At 41.7% G+C, this 21212-nt stretch overlaps 1 protein-coding gene across 2 annotated transcripts in view; it reads right to left on the minus strand.

Annotated features, from left to right (window-relative positions):
• Positions 1–21212, minus strand: part of cacna1ib (calcium voltage-gated channel subunit alpha1 Ib) — a 232969-nt gene that overhangs the window by 136898 nt on the left and 74859 nt on the right. For both annotated transcript variants that reach the window (XM_030431025.1, XM_030431017.1), the window contains exons 3-4: positions 8964–9075; positions 2863–2996 (exon numbers count right to left, since the gene is read on the minus strand). In XM_030431025.1, coding sequence (XP_030286885.1) covers positions 2863–2996; positions 8964–9075 — 246 coding nt within the window. The remainder of the gene's footprint in view (positions 1–2862; positions 2997–8963; positions 9076–21212) is intronic.

The raw sequence follows: 21212 nt of genomic DNA on the forward strand, positions 1-21212 counted from the left end.
GGGTGTAAAGTCCCCGAGACATTGATCGAAACAAAAGATACCAGGCTATTTCATTCCATTGTTCCTACACATTACACACCAATTAAATCATTAGCTGAAATATTGTGCGGTTGCCTTATTACAAACTCCGCTGATTTTACACATAAAAAAACATTTGTGTAGTCATGGGGAGTTCCACTCAGCCTGTGAAACCAGCTGTTTAATGTCTTTCTGTGGCTCTGGAGGAGCTGTCACATCAAACAATCACCAAATAACTCATTAGACCTCTCACTGTTTGGGCAAAAAGGGTGCACATGAGGACAAGCATGCCATCAGCTGAAATGACCAGAATCAACGACTCAAGACCGCAAGCCAACAAATTACTTCAACTGCCAGTAGCATGGTAAACTATACAGACTGGTAACCACCAACCAACCATGATAACACACAGTTTTACACATGTTTTCTACTGTCTCCTTAAGATGAATTAAAATTCAATTAAAGTCAACCACAGCACCTCCACTACTGGTTGGATTACCAGTTGACAATCAGGAGAATCAGGAGTGTAGTTTAAAAGATCTTAACATGACAAGGACAACATATGCTTTTCATTTATATTACAGGGAAAATAGGATCCAGCACTCTTAGAGCTTGAAACATGCTAGGGACAAAAACATTAGGATATCTCTGCCGCTGCCGAAGCATTCTGGTATATATTTCAAATTGATAACATTTGAATAATGACTTGAATAATCCCTTGAAACGTTACAGAGATACTGGTGTTTTTGACTGTAACCATTTGTTCTTGTCAGAGTCGATTACGATGTTCGTAAAGTCCCTACATGATGGAGAGAATGTCTCTTTAACAAGAGCCTCAGCCAACATTTAACACAGTTGTGACAGACATTTACGCAGCATCCCCCGACAACCCGGTGGTTTCATCTCCCGTAACAAGGAATCGTTTACTGATCGGTTGGGGGTTCTGCTCTGCTTTCTAATTATCTCTTGAAAAATACTAGAGGACATAAAAATGATACGATACAGCTTGATTGTTTTGAATCGTCAAATCATGTTAATTACTTTAATTATCATGTGCCAAGAGATACTGTGGTAGCCCAGCTTTGGAAATGTCTGCTTCTTGCCAGGGAGGTTTTTTTTCCTTTATTATGTCACCAACTCCCATTATTTTATCCAGTGAAATTGCTGGTTAAACCAAAAGCCGACTAATAATACCGAGGTGAGAATGCAGAGCTCTCGTTTTTATTTGTGGATTACGCAGGTTTTTGTGGTGGTAGATTAATGATTTTTAGCATAAATACGAAAGCAAAACTACTGTTGAATCCACCTGTTGAATGTCCGCTGCCAAGAAAGTGATCATCTAAGTTATCTGTGTGTTCAAAATCTTTTGGTACACCTCAGTGCCCTACACAGACTGGTATGATGATCCACCATCATCTATTCAATGCAAGAAACCTCTTTATCATCTTGTTCCGTCCTGTTTCACCTGTTACATCATTATCTCGTATCACATCAGGTCCGGTTGTAGTCTAGTCTTTGTGAGCTATCTGTGACACCAGAGACGGTAAATAAACACACGAGGTGCGATCAAGTGCTGCACGGCCTGCTGTCACTTCACCAGAAATTGATTTCCCTCCGTAGGTCCACATGGCGGCGATGATAGAGGGTGACAGCCATCAAAACTGTCCAGTGAACGTGTTACTTCTCAATCAATGTGACTTCTTAATCACACATCTCGGGAAGCTTGTAATCAGTCAGTGTAAACACAGAACAAACCAGACATAAAAAAAAAAAAAAAGGCGACAGTGTTTGTTTTTCTGGACCAACTGAACTGAAAAATGATTTATAAAAGGCTCAACTTCCCCCGCTGGCTGAGCATCAGTCAAGAAAGTGAAAGTAGACATTCAAAGAAAAACTAAAAGCAGAGAGAGTGCAATGCTCTGCCGCCAAAAACACACTGCAACAGGTGCGCCGTAACACGTGAAGAAGACAGTGTGAGCTACAATGTGCGAAAGCAGAAATCACATAGGCTTACAGTCAGGGTCACAAGAATGGTTACATATTAATTAGTTTATCAATAATTTTACACACATGGCATGCATATTATCAGGCTTGACCTAATTTAAACATTTGTAGCTCAACATTTGTGGTAAAAAAAAGAGGTTATGTTAACGTTTATTGGTCTGTTTCTTTCATAATGTGTCTGTTTAAGTGATTCAATTCACCAGCCAAAGGTTTCAGCTCATATTCATGAAGTCAGCAGTAACGGGAGGGCCGTGTGCAAAAACGATGACAGGGTAATTTCAGCTCATTCACTTAATTACATCGCGGTGATTAGCTCAGCTGAATTACATTAACGCTGTCTTATTGTCAGCCGTGTCCCAGGTGAGAGCCGCTGACTATCAACACGTTAATATTTCATGTCATGTTACATATTCAACTCCGACACGATTGGCCATGCCGGGTGGCGCAGAGGATCGAGAACTGTCAGGTATACAAAAAGAAAGCTGAGCCGGATAATGAGATTTGGAGCCTGGCCTTTAAATAGAACCATGATACATCATAATTAAACATTAGAACTTTTTAATTCATTCGAATCTGCTCTAAAAGGAGAGCTGTAGGATTTCAGGAAAATGCACAACTGGGAATGAATTAGTTTTTGTTCCCATTTAATCCATCACGCGAGTTTTATGAATATGGTGTCTGCCCATTATGATTTACTTTGCGCTGAGAATTGCTTCATTTTGTGCTGTAAATCCTGAAGCTTTGCAAGATGTGTGGACCCAGAACCTGTCATTGTTAACAGTCACGTGAGTCCCCCGACATACAGCATGGGATAAAACAAAAGGAACAGAAGGTTCTCACCCTGCCATGACGATGAAGAAATCCAGTCGGTTCCACGTGTCCCCAAGGTAGCAGCGTCGACCAAAGATCCCCAGGGCGACCATCTTTATAACCATCTCCAGAGCGAAAAAGATGTAGATGAATGCATCAAAGGCCTGTCAGAGAGACAACGTGTCAAAAATTAAAAGGAAGAGGAGGTTTTTCTTCCAACTGGTGGGCTGAGATTTCAAAAACGATAGTGAGGGTAAGTGCGGAAAACTTGTTGGCATGCATCCTGACCTGAGGACGCACAAGGACCTTCTTTATATTACACAACACAAGCAAGGTCAAAGCAAGGGCAGGCATAAAGTTTAGAAAACGGAGTGAGGGTTAGGGTTATTTTTAGAGATAAACATGTGCCATTCAGGGCTTTGAATGTTATGTAATTGGTAGTGGAGGTTCCTGTGACAGAAAATGTTGAACAGCGTTAAATAAATGGGTTGTGACAGCGCCGCAGCAGCTGGTGGGAAAAAAAGACCAAAACACCACCTGGTGCTGGTGTGGTCAGGGTCAAACCTGGAAGTCAATGGGTCGATCCTGCCTGCTGTCAACAACATAAAGGTTGGAGGGAATGTTTGCTTGACTCGTATTTATCACGAAAGAGAGAAATATGAGATTTTAGAGAGTCTGGATTGGTAAACAAGCCACAAGCCACATTTAAATGTGATTCAATCAGATTTCTACAGTCAGTCCAGACTCTGTGGCCGGGCTAAAGTTATTGCAAACAGCAATAACGATCACATCAAACTAGATGTGCGTCAGAGTCGTTGAGCAGAATCTGACGGTTCTACATGGCAACTTAACATCACAATTGTTAGGACGGCGAGGTGAAGGAACTCAATTTTCTCATGCATCTGTCTCAGAAACAGCCGCAGCATCAGCATTCGTAATAACTGCCACCTACGTTGTTAGTTGTTGCTGGTTGGTTGACGAAAAAATCCAATCAGATTACTTGCGAATAACAGTTCAGACAGTGTGTCTAAAAGATCTGGTTTAAGAAACATATCTGATTTGTTGCAGTCTTAACAACGCCTGTATATTACAAGACTGCTCCAGCAATATAAACATGGCTAAATCCAAATGTTGGGAGTTTCAGACGTGCAAACTAAACAAGTTCACTCGTGTGAAATCTGGAACGAAAGTACATAAGGTGCACTTCCTGTAGACTTTTTACGAAATACCACAAAGTCTGTTTCAGGTGAAGATTTCGTTCAAATTAGCTTGTGACACTGTCCATTATCTCACTACTAATAACTTGGAGTAATCAGTCAGGTTATACTCCAAGGTTGTGCTTTATCATGCACACAAATTGGATTAGATTCGACTCATTTTGTCCATTAAAGACCACTTCTACGTTATAACATTTTTTAAAAGGCAATCTGAAGATGTCTGTGAGAGCTCCGGAAAATCGTCCTGCACCTAGTTTTCTATTTGCTGACATTTTACAGACCAGACTGTTTCCTGGACATTAATTCAATGGCACTTTGGGGATGAGGCGGGTGATACACTGGACTGTTTCCAGCAAAAATACAACCTGAAAATAACTGTGATCCTTACAAATGGACACTTGAAGGACTACCGAATCAAACAGGTGTCAGAAACCTCTTTTCATTCCTCTCGTTTTTCCTTCCCCATCTCCCTCGTTGGCTTCTCCCAATTGTCTTCCTCTATGTTTCCTTCCACATTCCCTGCCAGGCTTTCACTTCTGTCTCTCTGCATACAACCACTGTATTTAACTCATTTCTTCTCCTTGCTGAAACCCCTTCTCTCCAATAAACCTCTATATTTATATTTATACCCACACCTCCCCCCTCAGCTGAGCAGTTTGCCCTAAACGTTGGGGTAATGGAAAATAATTTGTTTGAGGAGTAATCAGAGATAAGCCCCACACTGACATCCCCCCCACCACCCTCGCAGCTTTAATCAAGCATCTAATTAAAAGAAGAGAGAGAAAAAAATCAAAATAAATCAAAGATCTCAGCTTGCTAATGCGTGTTATTGCTGTTGTGAGCAAAAAGCCTAGATTAGCTGGTGTTCTTTTCTGTGTATACAGGGGGATTAGAGATGAACTGACGCGCTTGGCGTTGCCTGTAATTTGATTTTCAGAGGAGAGTACTGTAGGCAACATGATCGGGAGCTGAACCACTGATGTGAATCTTTGTTTTTTTTGTCAGTATCCCGCCCCTGGAGAAGAAGCATCCGACTCAGCAGTCCTGAAGGAGTGAAGAGATGCCAGACTGGCCTACTAATGAGGGGGAACAGCCAATGATTGCAACCTTGACCTTTGTCAAACCAAAAAGATGGACAAGGTGTCGTCTTTTGAAAGGTCATAAAACAGTTCACCACAGACGTTTTCCTACACCTCTCACTCAATTTAGCCTTTTCTCCTTTTTCCTCTATTCTTGTTGAGTTTTCTTTTTCCTTTTATGTCTTTTGTCTCTAAACGACTGTCGTTACCCATCTCTATCTTCATTTTTTCTTGTTGTTCTCTTCTGTCTTTCTCCATTCTTTGATGTACTTTGACTAGGCATGTCTCGATTTGATCCGCAGAACTCAGATGTAATGTAACTCCGGAAAACCGGTGGATAAAATGTCTGCATTGTGGAAATAACTTAAATTAGGAAGCGAAAGCACTCCGGCGGCAACATGTAACATCTGCAACACGACCGTTTTGCGAGGGAAAAAAAAAGAGCTGCATTTAATACTACTCATTTGGTGTGATAAAATGTTACAGAGAAGGTAATTGAATTAATCGCTCTGGATGACCAGCCCATCTCGAAGGTAGAGGATCAGGGTTTTCTTCGTCATCTGGAGTTTTTGAATCCCTGGTATGCCCCACCATCTCAGCATTACATTACATCGATTCCACTTTTAAATTACAACGTGCCGGTATGCGCGTCATTTTCGTGAGTCTCATACAGCAGAACATGTAAAACAGGCAGTCGAGGAGATGATGAACACGTGTGGAATAGACGAGCAATGCGTCCACGTCATTTTTAGTGACAACGTAAGGAACATGAAAAAAGCAATGGATTATATGGAGGTACCAAGCGTGGGCAAGGAAGCTGGTCGGCCTGTGTTGCAATAGCATATGCAGAATAAGAACGAGCCATATGAAAGTATATACTTTGTTTCAACAAAATAAAAAAAACCTATTAAGGAACAGCTTGGATGCAGGTAATTTTTTTCTTAATGCAGCTGTATTATACAGGAAAATATTAGTTAAGGCTGAGTATCGGATCAGGACTCGGTATCGGTAGATACTAAATATTAAAGAACTCGAATCGGGGTAAAAAAAAAACATGTTCAGGACATCCCTAACTCTGGCTATAAGAAAAGATACTGAACCCCAAATTGCCATCAGTGTATGAATGTGTGTGTGAATGGATGAATGTGGTGAGTGTTGTAAAGCGCTTTGAGTGGTCAGGAGTCTGGAAAAGTGCAAGTCCATTTATGTTATATCATTTTTTTTAACATGACAATGTTTGGACCTGAGGAAGACCACTAAGGTCCAGATGTTGCCCCGTCCATGTAGGATACATGAAGGACCTGTTATATGAAAGGACACACACACAGAAAGCCAGTGGCTAAAAAAGAAGAAGAAGAAAGAAATAGTACTTCATGATGGACTACATTATTCAAACAAGATGTCACTAATCTGTCTCATGGATTAAAAATGAAAAGGTTGCTCGGGAGAAAAAGACACCTATAGGACAGTATAATGGAAACCTGGCCAGTGGGGCTGAAGCCTATTCAAAATACATGAAACCATTTCAGTAATGCTTTTGATGACATTGTAGAGGCCCTTAACATTGCTCAGGAAGAATTTGGAAGAAGAGAAGAGAGGGAGAGCAGCCGCTTTTGATGTTGTTTTAGCCTTTTTTACTCTACGTTACTATTCAGTGGTTCCAAATCTATTTACAGAGCTAAACATTGTAACATTAAAAGACTCCAAGACCTTCATATCTTCAAAATGTTTTTCAATCCAATCCAACCAGTTATCAGATCAAGGCATTGCTGCTATTATAAAACACACTTTAGATCACAAGTGTGTGTGATCTCTGGTAGATTTGTGTACGAGCTCGAGCGCTCATTTGTAGCCTTGACTTGTGATGAAGGACGTTATTTCATGGTGTTTTCTCTCTGAAGGCTTATCATTGATTTGTATCCAGTCAGATAAAACCACTGCTGTGTCTACACAACGTCTTGTGATGTCTATGAAGATTCTCCGCCATCCAGGTCACAGGATAGCTAGAAGGAAGTCAAATGCAAATGAGATTTCCTGTTTGGTCTTTAAGACGTTTCAACACACATCCAAGAGGCCTTAGAAGTTGATAGAACCTCCGAGAAACCAGAGATGCAAAGCGGATAGAGAATCCCGACCTCAGTTACCATCCAAGCCAGATTGTTCCATTTCATCCACACATCCATCCATCTAAGACGGGATACTAGCTGAGTAAATATCTAGCTAAGCCTCCAGAGGTCTTTAAGTCCACATTTGTTAGCGCTTATAGATTGCGCTGCCGAGGCACCATTGAAATCGCGGTATTGAACAACGGATTTTCCTGAGAGGAGTGTATCGACTGCGGCGCTGTAGCCCGCTAAATCCATGCTGATATTGAATAGGGGGTCTATAGATACTTGGAGGAGAAATTCTATTAGGTCCAACTCGCCAGCCACATCCCCCTGGGAGCCGAATCAATCTACTGTGTGTGTTGGCTGTTTTATGATGAGCGAGCTGCCGTGTGCGTGTTTGTGCGAGCATGTGAAAAAAAAAACAGGACGCCGGGGTGGTTCAACAAGCGCTTCACACCGTCCGGACCGAAGACATACGTGCACACGCTCGCGCACAGATGTTACACCCACTCAGGCCAACCTTTGATACGAGCGAGGAGGGATTCTGTGTCTTGCCGGATGACGGGGGGAGGGGAGGGGGAGGAAGCTGCCGAGGTGCCGTACGTGAGAAAGTCATGCTCGCTGCACCATAAAGACCACATGCTAGCAAGTGAGTCACAGCGAGGAGGGAGAGCGAGACGATGGAGGACTGAGAGGAAGGACTACAGACGGGCGGAGGGAGGGCGTGTGTGCATGTGAATTAGCGTGTCCTTTATGTGTCAACACGAAAACGCAGGGATAAATGGATTATTGTGCACACTTCTACGAAACACACTGCTTCTAAGAACGTGGGAACATGTGCGCGTGCACGTCGTCACACACTGTTGTCTTCGTGTGCTTTTAGGCCGTCTCCCTTTGTGGGCTTTTGCTTATCAAATATGTATGGCTGAGTACGAGAGTGCGAGTTTGTAGATTTGTTTACATGTCTGTAAGTGTGTAAGTGCTTTTGTACAGCACGAACGTATGTTTGTAGAGCCTCTGATCAAATATACATGATACCGTGTAAGAAAGTAAACTTAGACACAACACATACAGATGGCGTCGGAGAAGAGAAAAACAAGAGCTTTCAGTCACGCTAGCGGCTCCGCGGAGCTGTAACGCTCGTTGCAGAAAAAGGACGAAATTGGAAGATTAATAAAAGTTAAAGTCCAAAGTTTGTTTTGGACCCCGGGCAGCGGTGGTGGAGTAAATAAATGATAAGCCAAAGGGGGGATGACCCAAAAATATCAATACAAACATCAGGTAGAAAAGACTAACAGATAAGTAAGATAAATCTGAAGACAAGGAGGGGACAAGCTAACCAAAAACACCTCCATTTAGCTGTAGCTGGCTGCAGTGAGATGGTACTTTAAAGTAAAATGCAGATAGTAGCATGGTTACAATGGTAATGTTGACATCCCGATGTTCAGGTAAAGGAAAAAGACAAAGGGTTACTACGTTCATTGAGATTCATTCAAAACCAACCACTAGCCTTAGAGATATTCCACACATAGACCAACAGTGCCATCTCAATTGAACATCAACATGTAGTATCACCATCAACACAATGAGATGCTTTTTCAGAAACGTGTACAGATTTATCTTCTGCAACTTCTTGCAGGAAGGCAGCTTTGAACCTGATCTGTAACAATGGCAACAATATGATCACAACAAAATGTATATGTGTGTGTGCTCGTGTTGGCGCGTACCTGTAGTATTTGGCAGCGGTCTGAGGAGCAGTCGATGTTCTCACAGGGCTGGTACATTCCCAGAGTCATGCAGTTCAACAGGATCACCATTATACTCACACGCTCGAACCACGTAGGAGGACGGACTGTCAAGGAGAACAGCTCATAGAGTGACACAGAACAGGACACGATACGACAATCCACTTAAGTAGCGTACTTCCATTTTCTTTGGCAAATATTGTTTTGTTTACTCCCTAAATTTGTAATTGCTAAATGCAGTTTCTGGTTCTTTTGCAGAGTCACTGAATTGATTTGTTTTATTGCAATCAGACAAAAACAAAACAGAACAGAAAACACCAACTGAACGCCAGGTCGACAATCAATTGTACCCTACTAAATTCAAAAGGGAGGGCAGAAAGTGGAATCAAGCTAATAAGAAACAACGAAAACCTCCAGTTTTACCACCATTCAAATAAACTGTGGTGCTGCAACTCATCGTCAAGGCGGTATGTGTATCTGTTGAGGCTGCGTGCGGTCTGAAGGTGGCGCTGCACAGCTCGTCTTCTGTTGTTACTCCACATGATCAAATCACTCCTGCAGGCCTCTTCCTCACCCGTACCCAGGGCCCCTCAGAGTTATCATTACTGCAAAACCGCAGTGACTGTAACAAAACTAGAGCGACGAAAAAGGTGAACCCTGCAGGGTCCAATTCAGTCACCAAATGTCATTGTTTCAGAGTACAGCTCTGACTTTTAGGGCCTGCCATAATTCCTCTCGGACCACTTGTGTCTGAATGTTGCTGGTGGAGTTCAGGCCTTAAGAGCAGCTGTAGCAAAAGTCGGATTGTTTGCAGTAGCCATGAAAAACATAAAGTGACATTTACGATGTGTACACTATTAAACTTGCAATTTTCCCAGACTGTGTAACTCCCCCGACACTCACACATACACTCCCAACGAAATCCTAATTATAAAGCTAAACAAAGCTCTAATAGCTACATTTCTCAGAATTAAATTTTACCAGCATCCACTCTCAGCGTGTCCTTGAGGAAAGCACTGGATCCCCACTAGTTCAGTGGTTCCTATGAGGAGAATCCCGCTGTACTCCGACTGCTCAGACTGACTGGCGAAATGCTGGAGGACAGATGTCACACAATATCTGTGACGGTGCCAAATGTTTTGAGAGCAACAACACAATTGTTCATGGGAAAAGGTTAACGGAGCCAGCAGAACATGCGAAAATCGAAGCTGCATGCCAGAGAAAACAACAGGAACAAAGCAGCAGAGTGTGACCGAGTGATTCAATATGCATTTTTCTGTGTGTTGAGGGAGCGAGCGCGCTGCTTGGCTAACAAGCGTGTGAAGGAGGATGTGCTGTAATAGCCCAGGAGGTCCAATCCCTCCCCGAGGCTATGCAGCGCAGGATGCTGAAAAATTCTCCCCCAGTGGCCCGACAGCACAGAATGAAAGCAGCTTCGGTAAGAAATAAGAGACAGAACACCAAGACACCTCGTTCTTCTCCCAGCGACCCGTGCTGCAGGTTTGAACAGGCACAATTTCCAGAGGAGATTAAATTCTCGCCGTGTTTCTCTCGGCCCTGCCTCAACCCTCCTGGAAAGACATGGGCTAGTGTAGATATCACAGCATGGATAAAGATAGGCTATGAGTGGGCAAAACACATGCAAACACATAAACACACAGACAGAGCATCGCACACAGCCACACAAACACCCACTCGTCGACACACACACACACGAGCAGGGAAGCACACGTACGCAGATCTGCACGTGCAAAAACCAACCAACATGCTCAAAAACACAAAACGCTCGCAGACACCCACCCACACGTGAGAGCACATTCACACACTTAAACACACACACACCCTCACTTGTGTAAATTAAGTTTTACATTAACCTGAACATTAGATCAATGTGTGTCAGCTGATGGGGATCATTTGAAGAGACATATTCATCAATGCAGGGAGGCACCATTAATACTGATGTCTCGCAGGCTGGGAACTGTTAAGTTTTACACGATACAAGGTAAAGAGACAAGATTTGTCATTTCATACTTTCCACTTTTGCAATTCATATGTGCAACCTCACAGAAGTGTGCTGCCAAACCAACATCACACACACACACACACACACACACACACACACACGTACACATACGTACATGTCAATATAGCCAACAGGGAACTAACTTTCTCCACTATCTAAGAGGGGACCTCTGTTTCTGGTCATTTTGAAGAAACAAAAGTATAATAATAAAGCTTCTTTTAAGGTCTTTTACCATAATGTTTCTTCAAATGTGTTCTTTTAACTGTATTTAAAGAAATTACCAAGTGGGGACTACCATCCTTCAGCGACGTCTACCTATGAAAGAGAGGGCTTCCATAAACTGCATTGGAGTTGTCTGTACCCATCCTTTCACCTAATGATACAAGAGATTGTCTCAGTTGCTTTCTAAAGTTGATAATTAACTCTGATGTACACACTCACACATTGCTAGACAGTAGGATCCATTCTTAACAGGTTAAACATTTTAAATAATAAAAAAGCTGTTGCTGCCAGGTTTTGGCTCCCAAATGCACAATCTGGGTCGCAGGACAAATGCATGCACAAGCGAAATGAGCAGAAAACTGTACCAAGTGTACTGTGCACACAAGTAGAACAGGCAGTGGGCAGATAACAGTCAGACTTCAGTTATTTGGTATTGTGGGATAATAGTGGGGACAGAATAAATAGAATTGTATTAAATGGGTTTTTGTACTAAACAGCCCAAAATACTGTAATTTCATAGTAATTTCATCAGAACATATGGATCAATATTTTGGTCATGGGTCTCATTAAAAGTTACACATCTTCTAATTGGGGACCCTGGGACAAATCAAATGGGGTAGGCAGTATAAACTGCATCATTTAAAGGGTCTTTGATGTGAAAAGATTTGAAATTAACTAATAGAAATGACCTCTGATGTCTTATTGGAAAATCAAAGTTTTGAGACTCTAATAGAAAAATACTGTATATATGTATATATTCCCTTTGTTCGCAAGCTCACTGGAACTCAGCACTTCCTACAGATGCTCCAACGTAAAAGCCTACACGAAATGTGAAAAGGAAATCTCTCCATTGTTACCTAAATTGTAGAAATCTTACAGTACATGAGTTTTTGCACTTATCTGATACTAGATGATTTATTCATTAGAAACAGGAAGCTGCTTCTTCCCAGCATGATAACTAAAATAACTTCCATTTATTGATTGATTTTTAATGCACTTGTACCGAATAGGTACTCACACTCAGGTGTCAGATGAGTTCAGGTATCAGAATCAGTATCGGGAAGGTAACAATGTCATTGGTTAAGTTTAGATATATTTACTGTATGTTTTATATAATTGTTGTCCGAAATAATACATCAAAATGCAGAGGTTGTTTAAGAGTTGTCTGGGATCAGACAGATTGCTTGTTTATGTGTTCTAAAAATCTAAATTGAATGAATTTTATTTCATTTACATGTAATAAAATGAATATAAGGGCCACTTGTAGGAGATACAAATATTCAAATGATGTCTGCATTCCTCAGGCAGGCACATACTGCACACATTTTGCAGGCTCAGCTGTTCTCTGTAGCTAGCCCTTCCTAATGAGGACACAGATATCATCCGCAGGTGTCACTGAGCTCATGGTGAGACCCTCCAGGCAGCACAAGTGAACACACCACCAAAAAAAACACACTTTAATGTGTGTAGCCTGGCTGGATAAAACTGCAGGTCAGCGCTTTCTTATTTCCCCAGTCACAGTGATGATGACAGCCTTTGGGCTATAATGCTATAAGGATTATCTCGAGGTTATTTCCTCTGCCAAATGCATTCCTTAAAAACAGCTTCTGTGACTACCAAGCTCTTCAGTTTAGCTTCTCATGCACGCTGCCTATACATGATTTGCCTTTAACAATGTGCAAGTGTCTGTCAGTGTCTCTCTGCACTTCTGAAAAATGAGTCAATTAGTGTAGGTGCCTTGGAGGAGGTTCAGTATCTTCCATTTTTCTCCCTCACACAAGACACATGCACACAAACTGCACATCAACACTGCACCTGGATGGAGAATGGGGTGGGATTCAAAGCACGAATCTCTGTTTCAGAAAGGGTGTTCGAATAAAACACAGAAATTGTTCTATACAACTGTTTCACCTCCAGAATTTTTTAACTTTCTTTTATTCTATTTTTTCTTTTACTTGTGACTGCAAAGTGGGTTGCTGTTTTTTTTTTGGCACGCTCTGATTCACGCTCATGCAGCGGCTGTCACTCACTTGCTACAAGCTGCCAGGAAGACCTACAGTATTTCAATATGGGCCACTGAGCAACTCCATTAAAATATAAGTGGGAAGTAGAGTTTGACTGATCGGGCTTTCTGATAACTTTCTGATGGACTACGTACATTGTTCTGCCAAAAAGTTTAGTATTCACGGTTCTGCCTGATTATTACTGGCAAGGTCAAAAGCATCTGAAAGAGCGTTTAAGTAATGTTGCGACCCGTAAACGTTCTGTAACATCTAGATTGATGGAAATGTGACAGTAGGGCAGGTGTTGAAGATTTTAAAGCGAGTGTCATATAACACTATTGGGGGCAGGGTATGTTGTATACATGTTGAACACGAATGAAAGACTAAAGCAATGCTTTTTTTAAAAGCAGGATGCACGAAGATGAGGTATCAAGATTAATAACTGCGGTATGACGATGGTAAAACAAAGTAAACTTTGTGTAAGAGCCATACCAAGACACAACAATGAGCCAAGGTAACTATTGATGATTTTCATTAAAGATTAATTAATACATATTTATTTTAGAATGTCCAACAAAGGAATGGAATAATTGGCCATCGCAATCTTTGAAAGTCAAAGCTGTTGTATTTGAATCTGACGAACTGACTGACTTTGTAAATCAGTTCACTTCAGTCCTTATACATTTTGCTGTGTTTTTTTTTCTGGCAACCCGATGTCCACGCAACGGCAGTCTGTCCCCAAAGCAGATTCAGTTACATCACACAGCTGGCAGGAAACACATCCAAGATTTCTAAAAAGGCCAGATAGAAATTCTGTGGCACTGGAGACCATTACCCAAAAGATCTGAATGTGCCGAAAGCATCGGCGTGACAGAGCCGGAGAAGAGCTGGGAGGCTGAAAGTGTGTGGCAGCGGGGGCTAAATGAATTCTTAATACCTCACTGCGTGGCGTCACTCTTTCTAACCCTTTCTCTGTGTCTCTCTGCCTTTTTTCTCTCTCTCTCTTGCCTTCCCTCTCTTGTTTTTATTGTATCCAAAGAGACGCGCAGGAGGCAAACGACCTCCGGTATCCATGGCAACCGATCGACTATCAAATGAAATAAATAGGCACAAAGAGAGGGCATAGGGATGGAGAGCAAGAGAGATGGAAAGAGGGAAGGGGGAGTTATTTTGGTTTGGGGCTTTTAGTTTTACTTGAGTGAGACCCCATCGTGTCATGAGGCAACACTGGCTGATTAAGTGTTTATACCAGGAGCTCTTTGTAATTCTAGACAGAGCTATTGCGTTGTGGAAATATTATCATCCACGGAAGATGGAACATAAACCTCATTGCCTCAGATTCTGGTATGGAGTTTCAAATAGCAAACTTAAAATGCCTCGGAGAGCAATATGAGGAAATGCTCTCCTACGTTCCTTTTAGCAACTATTAAGCGAGTTGTTTGACAAACGACTGATTGTAGCTGTCCCAAGTGTGAATGTGTAACATTGTATGAAAGGCGAGGAAGGACAATGTAACGGGTAAACTTTCTCTGGTTAAATCGAAGTTAAACAAACTCTGATGTCCATGAGTTAAAGAGTGAGCTGGAGTCAGGAGGTGTTGGACTTTTAGATTAGCATACCAACTGGTAGTAGGGTGGGTAGCAGTCCTGGCTTTGTCCGTAGTTCAACATTGGTTAAACCCACACCGAAATTTCAGGGAGTGGAACAACTGGATTATTACCATGATCTGTCTAGTTAGGGGCACCTCTGACCTGTAATCCGGGTCCGATCATGGATCAGAATCAGAATCAGGATCAGAATCAGACTCTCAAGGATCAAAATCTACGCAGCTTGCGTGGCTGCTATTGTTTCACTTTGTGAGTTTGTAGGTTGGGGTGTAAGGATCTTTCTGTAAGTGGACAGATTGTGTCACTGGGAAAGTTTCACAACTGCGCAGAATGCTTCCACAAATCTTCACCAGTGTGTATTTGAGATCAATATGATGGGCGAGTTTGAAGATGGTTGTGGTCCGAGCAAGGGTACCGGAGGTAGAATGGTAGGAAGTTGGTCACGTCTTCCAGACTCAAGTGGATGTAAGGAGTAAAGAGTTTACTTCTTAATAACTACACAGTTTATTTATTTTATTTGCATAGTTGTGGTCTTTCAAACAGGTGGCTTCCCTATTTACAAAATAAATGATGTCTCTACTGGATTGCCTAATGAGTATGGAACTTTACCTAGTAAGTTATTTACTTTGTTCAGTGGCTTAAAATGTTAGACCCTGCACATTTACACACAGACATGTATACCCATCTTCCATTTGTGTTCTTTGGTCCTTTCTATATACATTTATATCACCTCAGCCACGCAGCTTCCAGTTACTGACTCTCATTTCCCCTCCTCCACCTCCATCTATCTACTCCTCCATCACTGTATGTTCGAAGGGGTTGGCGGGTCTTTCTCTTTCCTGGAATTTTCCATCAGGGGTTCTTCGATCCAGTACAGCTGACTGGATAAAGGGAGGACGGAGTGTGTGTAAGTGAGTGTGTGTGTGTGTGTGTGTGTGTGTGTGTGTGTGTGTTGGACAGCAGTAAATGTCATGGGACATCACACGGTAATGCTTCACAGCGTCTCATGTCAGCTCTTCTTTTCTCTAAGCTGTCAGGTCAGATGTGCGTGCACACACACACACACACACACACACACACACGTGCACACATACTCAGAAACACTCAGGCACATGGATGGTAAAGGTTATGTGGATAACTGTCGGGATGACAGTGACAAAACAAGCTATTACCTGTCGAATCTATGAATCAATCATTGCTCATCTCCGATGCCGAAAAGTCATATCTGAAGTCTGTCTCCGGTCTTTATTAGATTGATAGTGATGTTTGGTTGAAGGTGTGATATGAAGCTTTTAAACTATGAATCATTCCACATTAACTCTGCAACATTAGTATAATTACCATTAACAAATGAGACCATCGCTCACAAGATAGGCAGCCTCCTCAGTCTGTACGATTTCTGATTGTGCGCTACAGTGAACTACATCGTGCAGGTCTCTTAACTCTCACTCAATTTGATTGTGTAAATTACTTCACCCAACTTTGTGGTCAAAAACATTTGGGTACACCTTGGACAGGTTGCCACTTTGAAAGACTGTACAGGTATTGATGATTTAATGATTCTGGGCTCGTGAAACTGGCTCTTTGAATTGAGGAGGAACTCTAATGGGGCCCATCCTGCTTTCAAACTTTTCAAGTTTTCATAGAGCGGAATTCATTTTTTAAGAATCACTCAACTTTCCACCTCCTCAAATCTCTGACTCTGCTCTCTGTCTGTGTCTCCCACTCCATTTCTCTCTCAGATGGCCGGTTCACAGCTGCCACAGGATTCCTCAAGACAAGCTCTGCCCTGTTGCTGTGGTAACCAGCGCCGACAAAAATGTTAGGAAGCCTCTGTTGTGTGTGTGCATAGGAGGATGCTGTGTGTTTGGGCTCGTGTGTGTGTGTGGGTGTGTGTGCACTTGTATTGTGAATAACAAACACTCAGGCCGGTAAAGACGTCAGCTCCTCAGTCGGTATCTTGACTGATTGATTCTGTAAAAGTGTGATAACAGATTAAGTCTTAGTTAGCTGCTATTCCTGCACCAAGGACTGTAATTTGATTTAATAATGTGTTATTAATCTTCTTGCAGGAGAAGACTGAACTAATTTTCTGCTACAAACCACACACACCCAAGAGAGAGCGAGAGAGAGAGAGAGAGAGAGAGAGATCCGTGGTTATTTTGACATTATCAGTGTACTGTGAGTAAATTTAGAAATCCATCACCTCCTGGAAATAGACCGAGTAGATAAACTGCAGCCAACGGGGGGTACTGGAGGCAATGGCGAGGGATGGATTAAGTTTCTACCGGTTTACTAACAGCTGCAGACTCAGGTGTCTTTCAGCGGCGATGGCGAGATATGAGGAATGCAGGTGGCGGGGGAATACTCGGCGCACAATTACAGATAGAAAACCTGCTTGTAAGACAGGAAAGGACTCCAACGTGCTCGCAGAGTCTTCCTTCAGACCATCTGGTGGGATTTTCTGTGCTTTCCGTCTTTCTTTTTTTTTTCTTTCATTCCATCGCTCTCTCTCTCTCTCTGATGTAGCATGGTGGTAATATGATGCGAATGTTAAGTGTGTAGGTTTCCTCTCCTGCCCACGACCAGTGTTACATGCTATTTGAATCCTCCGAGCGTTGCCAGGCTTGTGTAACTGAGAGCAACAAAAAAAAAGGAACAGATTGACCACCAATTACGCAATGCAACTACAGATAGAGCTAAAAACGCAAACAACAGGACACAAACAACACAATAGAAGTCACACTAAAGTTTACTATACGTTACATTAAACATTAATATTGATTTGCTTCGCATCTTGCAAAGAAGTGAATATCTGCTCTTTTTTCAAGGCTTATTCTAAAATCCACACGAGCTGCTTTAATTTCGTGCTGAATAAAGAACAGATAGCGGCTTAAATAGAGCAAGTTAATGAGAGGAAATGATAGACGTGAACCTAAATTGGAAAAAAAACAATATGTGGAGAGTGAGAGACGGAGAGATGGGGAGAGGGAAGGAGTGTAAGGGGAACACAAGCACAGTGAGTACGGTGAATGATTGGCAATGAATCAGTCGGAGCGAGACGCAGCTGTAACCAACACACTGGCCATTTTACACAACAGTACGAGAACATTACAACACCGTTATAATGGGTCGGAAACGATTAAAGTGAACAGGCGATCCAGTTCTCTCTCATGTTCCAGTACTTGTCTTTTAGCCTTTCCTGCTTTGACTGTTCATGCAGTGATGTTGGTTTATATCACACACCTGCTGCTGCCTTCATGTAAGATATATGCATTAATTATTAAACAAATTTCATGTTGAAGCTTTTTATCATTATGCTGATGGAATTCAAAATTGGTTTAACACAATACAATACAATGTCTTGAATTTCCCTCGGGATAAATAAAGTATCTATCTATCTTAATGAAATAGAAGATGTTGTTTTGTGTTGTATTGAGATAATGACTGTTTCTCTCAGCAGCTCTTGATATATATATGTTATTCTGGAGGCCGATCAATCTTAATTTCACTGTTAAGGCAGGAACACACTGGCCCAAACGTTGGACATCTGAACTGTTTGGAGAGTTCAGGAACAAATCTGTTGCGTGTGTTCAGCTGTGTTGGAAGCTTTTGGAACCACGCGGACTGTGTCTGGTCAGATTCAACTTGCAAAGTCTGAGTGTGTTGGTGGTCGGAGGATTGGACGCCATCGGAAACTCTGATTGGTTGTCTGCTAGCTGTTCAATGACCATTCTGATTGGTGGTGCGCTAGCGAACCAGCTCAGTGTGTCGGAGGGCGGAAGTGAGGATGGTAAACAAACCACTATTTGCCTACTGCGACTTCTTCGTATAATAACAAGCCCGAGAGCAGACAACGCGACCATCAGCTCAGCCATAATTATCTTTCAAGTAATTCCAAGTATTGTATTCCACAAACGTCTTACTGTGTGCTTCTATGGTCTTCACTCCATTCCGTCATTTCCTGTTTTCATGTTTTGGATTACTGGCATGAGACTAGCGCCACCAGATGTAAAGGCGACTTCTTGCATCTTGTTGGCAGTAGTCGGTACGTTTCAATGCCACTTTTCTGCCGAACGGGTCAGAAGAGAGGCAACAGAGTGGTCAGATAAAGGCAGTTGGCCGATAGTTTGAGTCTGGGTATTGTGTGGGCCTCTTTAGTCCCATTACTGCAACCTTTATGAATCTAGTGGCCATGTTTTTCTCTGCGCTATAACATCGAAAGTAGATTTGTCCAAAGTCAAGTTGCCTACGATACAGCACTTAGAATAACCACAACCTGAATGACTGAGAACCTTCATCAAGTTGTTTAAGAAATGAGACACACCTCAAATAATACAGGAAATAATGTGCGAGTTCAGCCATGATTACAGTACATTCAATGGCTGGTCTTGTCTGTCTTATTTTGCTTATATATTTTTACTTTAAAAGCTGCAGATGTAGTGTCTTTATGTTGCTGAGAACAGTAGTAGGCTGTAGTATTCATCTTCTGAGTCTACCCAGGATCGGCCTTCATCAGGTCGCAATGTTAGACTTTAAATAAAAACTAGGTGACTCAGATCTTAACAGTCAAGTAAAGTGAAGCGTCACATTGACTCAATTCTGCAACTGTAGTTGAACCTACAGCCATGTGTCATATTCTAAAAGATCATTATATGTTTGCAGCTTGCCGTTCCTGTGTGAACCACGTAGCTCTAAAAGGTCAACTCTTCATGGTGTCAGAAAAAGGCAGTTTTCAGCGTTGTGACGATGCATTTTACAGCTAATCCAAGAGGGGTTTAAAGAGGTTTTATTTAGCTGAAGAAGGAGCAGACGTTTCCCAACCCACAAAGGAACAATTCATCCTTCAGTTTAACACAAGACCTTCAAAATCAATGCATCTGGAGAACATAGTTTTCACTAGACAGGAAGGGTACAAAATTTTAATTTGAAAAGTAAAAAAAGTGACAAAAGTTGTCAGACAAGTACAAGAGCCGTAACTATGTCCTTAAGTACGTACATACTTGAGTGAACGTACGTACATTCCTCCGTTGATTCTGTGTCATTTTTTCCTCCTTTGTTACAAATCTGTTCTATTTTGAGCCTCTTAGATTGCCTTTTTGCTTTCCATCTGCATCGCTTTCTGTATTGCTTCTAACATCTCTCTCTGTGCAGGGGGTCAATCGGTCCTGAGTCGCCACAATGAGTGTTTGAGTATGCTTCTGCTGTCTCGCATTTTTTGGTTTTGTCATCATCATAATTTGGGCTGAGAAATAACAAGGTAACACATTAATATTCATGATCCTAACAACAGGAACAAAGTGTGGTATCTGCGGGGACAAGTATCACTTTCAGCAGGGACTACATGCCTTTCTAAATTGAGACGCTAATTTTGGTTCACCGAACAAAAAGTGCACAAACATGCCCTTGTGTACACACACACACACACACACACACACACACACACACACATTAACACATGCCAGTCAACAGTTCCCAAGATAACAGCATGCAGATAGCAATCATTGGAGGCGAGTGTTAATGACAGACTAATGACTGTCATTTACCAAACTTGGGAGAATGTCTTCATTTGGGTCCGTCTCAATTTTTCATTCTGTGTCTAGCTGGAAGTTTATCACTGATGTTGTTGTATATAAAACTATATCTCCATAAAATTAACACTTGTTTCCTTAAATAAGGAAACAAATTATGCACTTTAGTCTTTTTTTTTGTTTTCCTGCAACAGAAAAAAACAAAATGTACACATTAATACTTGACTCTTCACATGTCTGTGATTACGTAAAAATGATGGTGATTTATAAGTGGCTGAAATGTGTTGATTGTCTCTTGTATAGTGAAATACAGGACAGGTTTTATTCACATTAGGTTTGGTCACTTTTGCCCAATTCCAACTGTCATGTCCCCCAGAAGTTGTAGTGACAACACAGATCATATAAAAACGTACTGATGCCTTGAGAAAATTTACAGATTTTGAACATTGTTGGAAACATATGGCACAAGTACATATTGTGACAATTGTCAGTTAATCATCTTTAGATATATTGTTGCAGCAATGTTATACTTTAAACCATTCATTTAGCAATAAGAATAAATAAAGTATCAGTTTTTCGAACTTAACAGGAGAGTTGGGCCGCGGTCAACACAGCACAGTGTGTCCACACCCACACACACCTGAGAGGAGGTCTAATGAGGTGAAATAAATTAAAACACACATAGTTCAGCCTCACATTTCAAAAGAAGCAGTCGGTTCATCTATTGCATACTGATGCAGCGCAGAAGGAGACAGGGTTGGACAGTAACCTGTTTTAAACTTTTTTACAAGATGTACTGTGTATTCAGCTACAACATCTGGAAACCTAATGCCAATAGTTTCCGA

The sequence above is a fragment of the Sparus aurata genome, chromosome 1, assembly GCF_900880675.1.
Source record: "Sparus aurata chromosome 1, fSpaAur1.1, whole genome shotgun sequence".
Classification (NCBI taxonomy): Eukaryota; Metazoa; Chordata; class Actinopteri; order Spariformes; family Sparidae; genus Sparus; species Sparus aurata.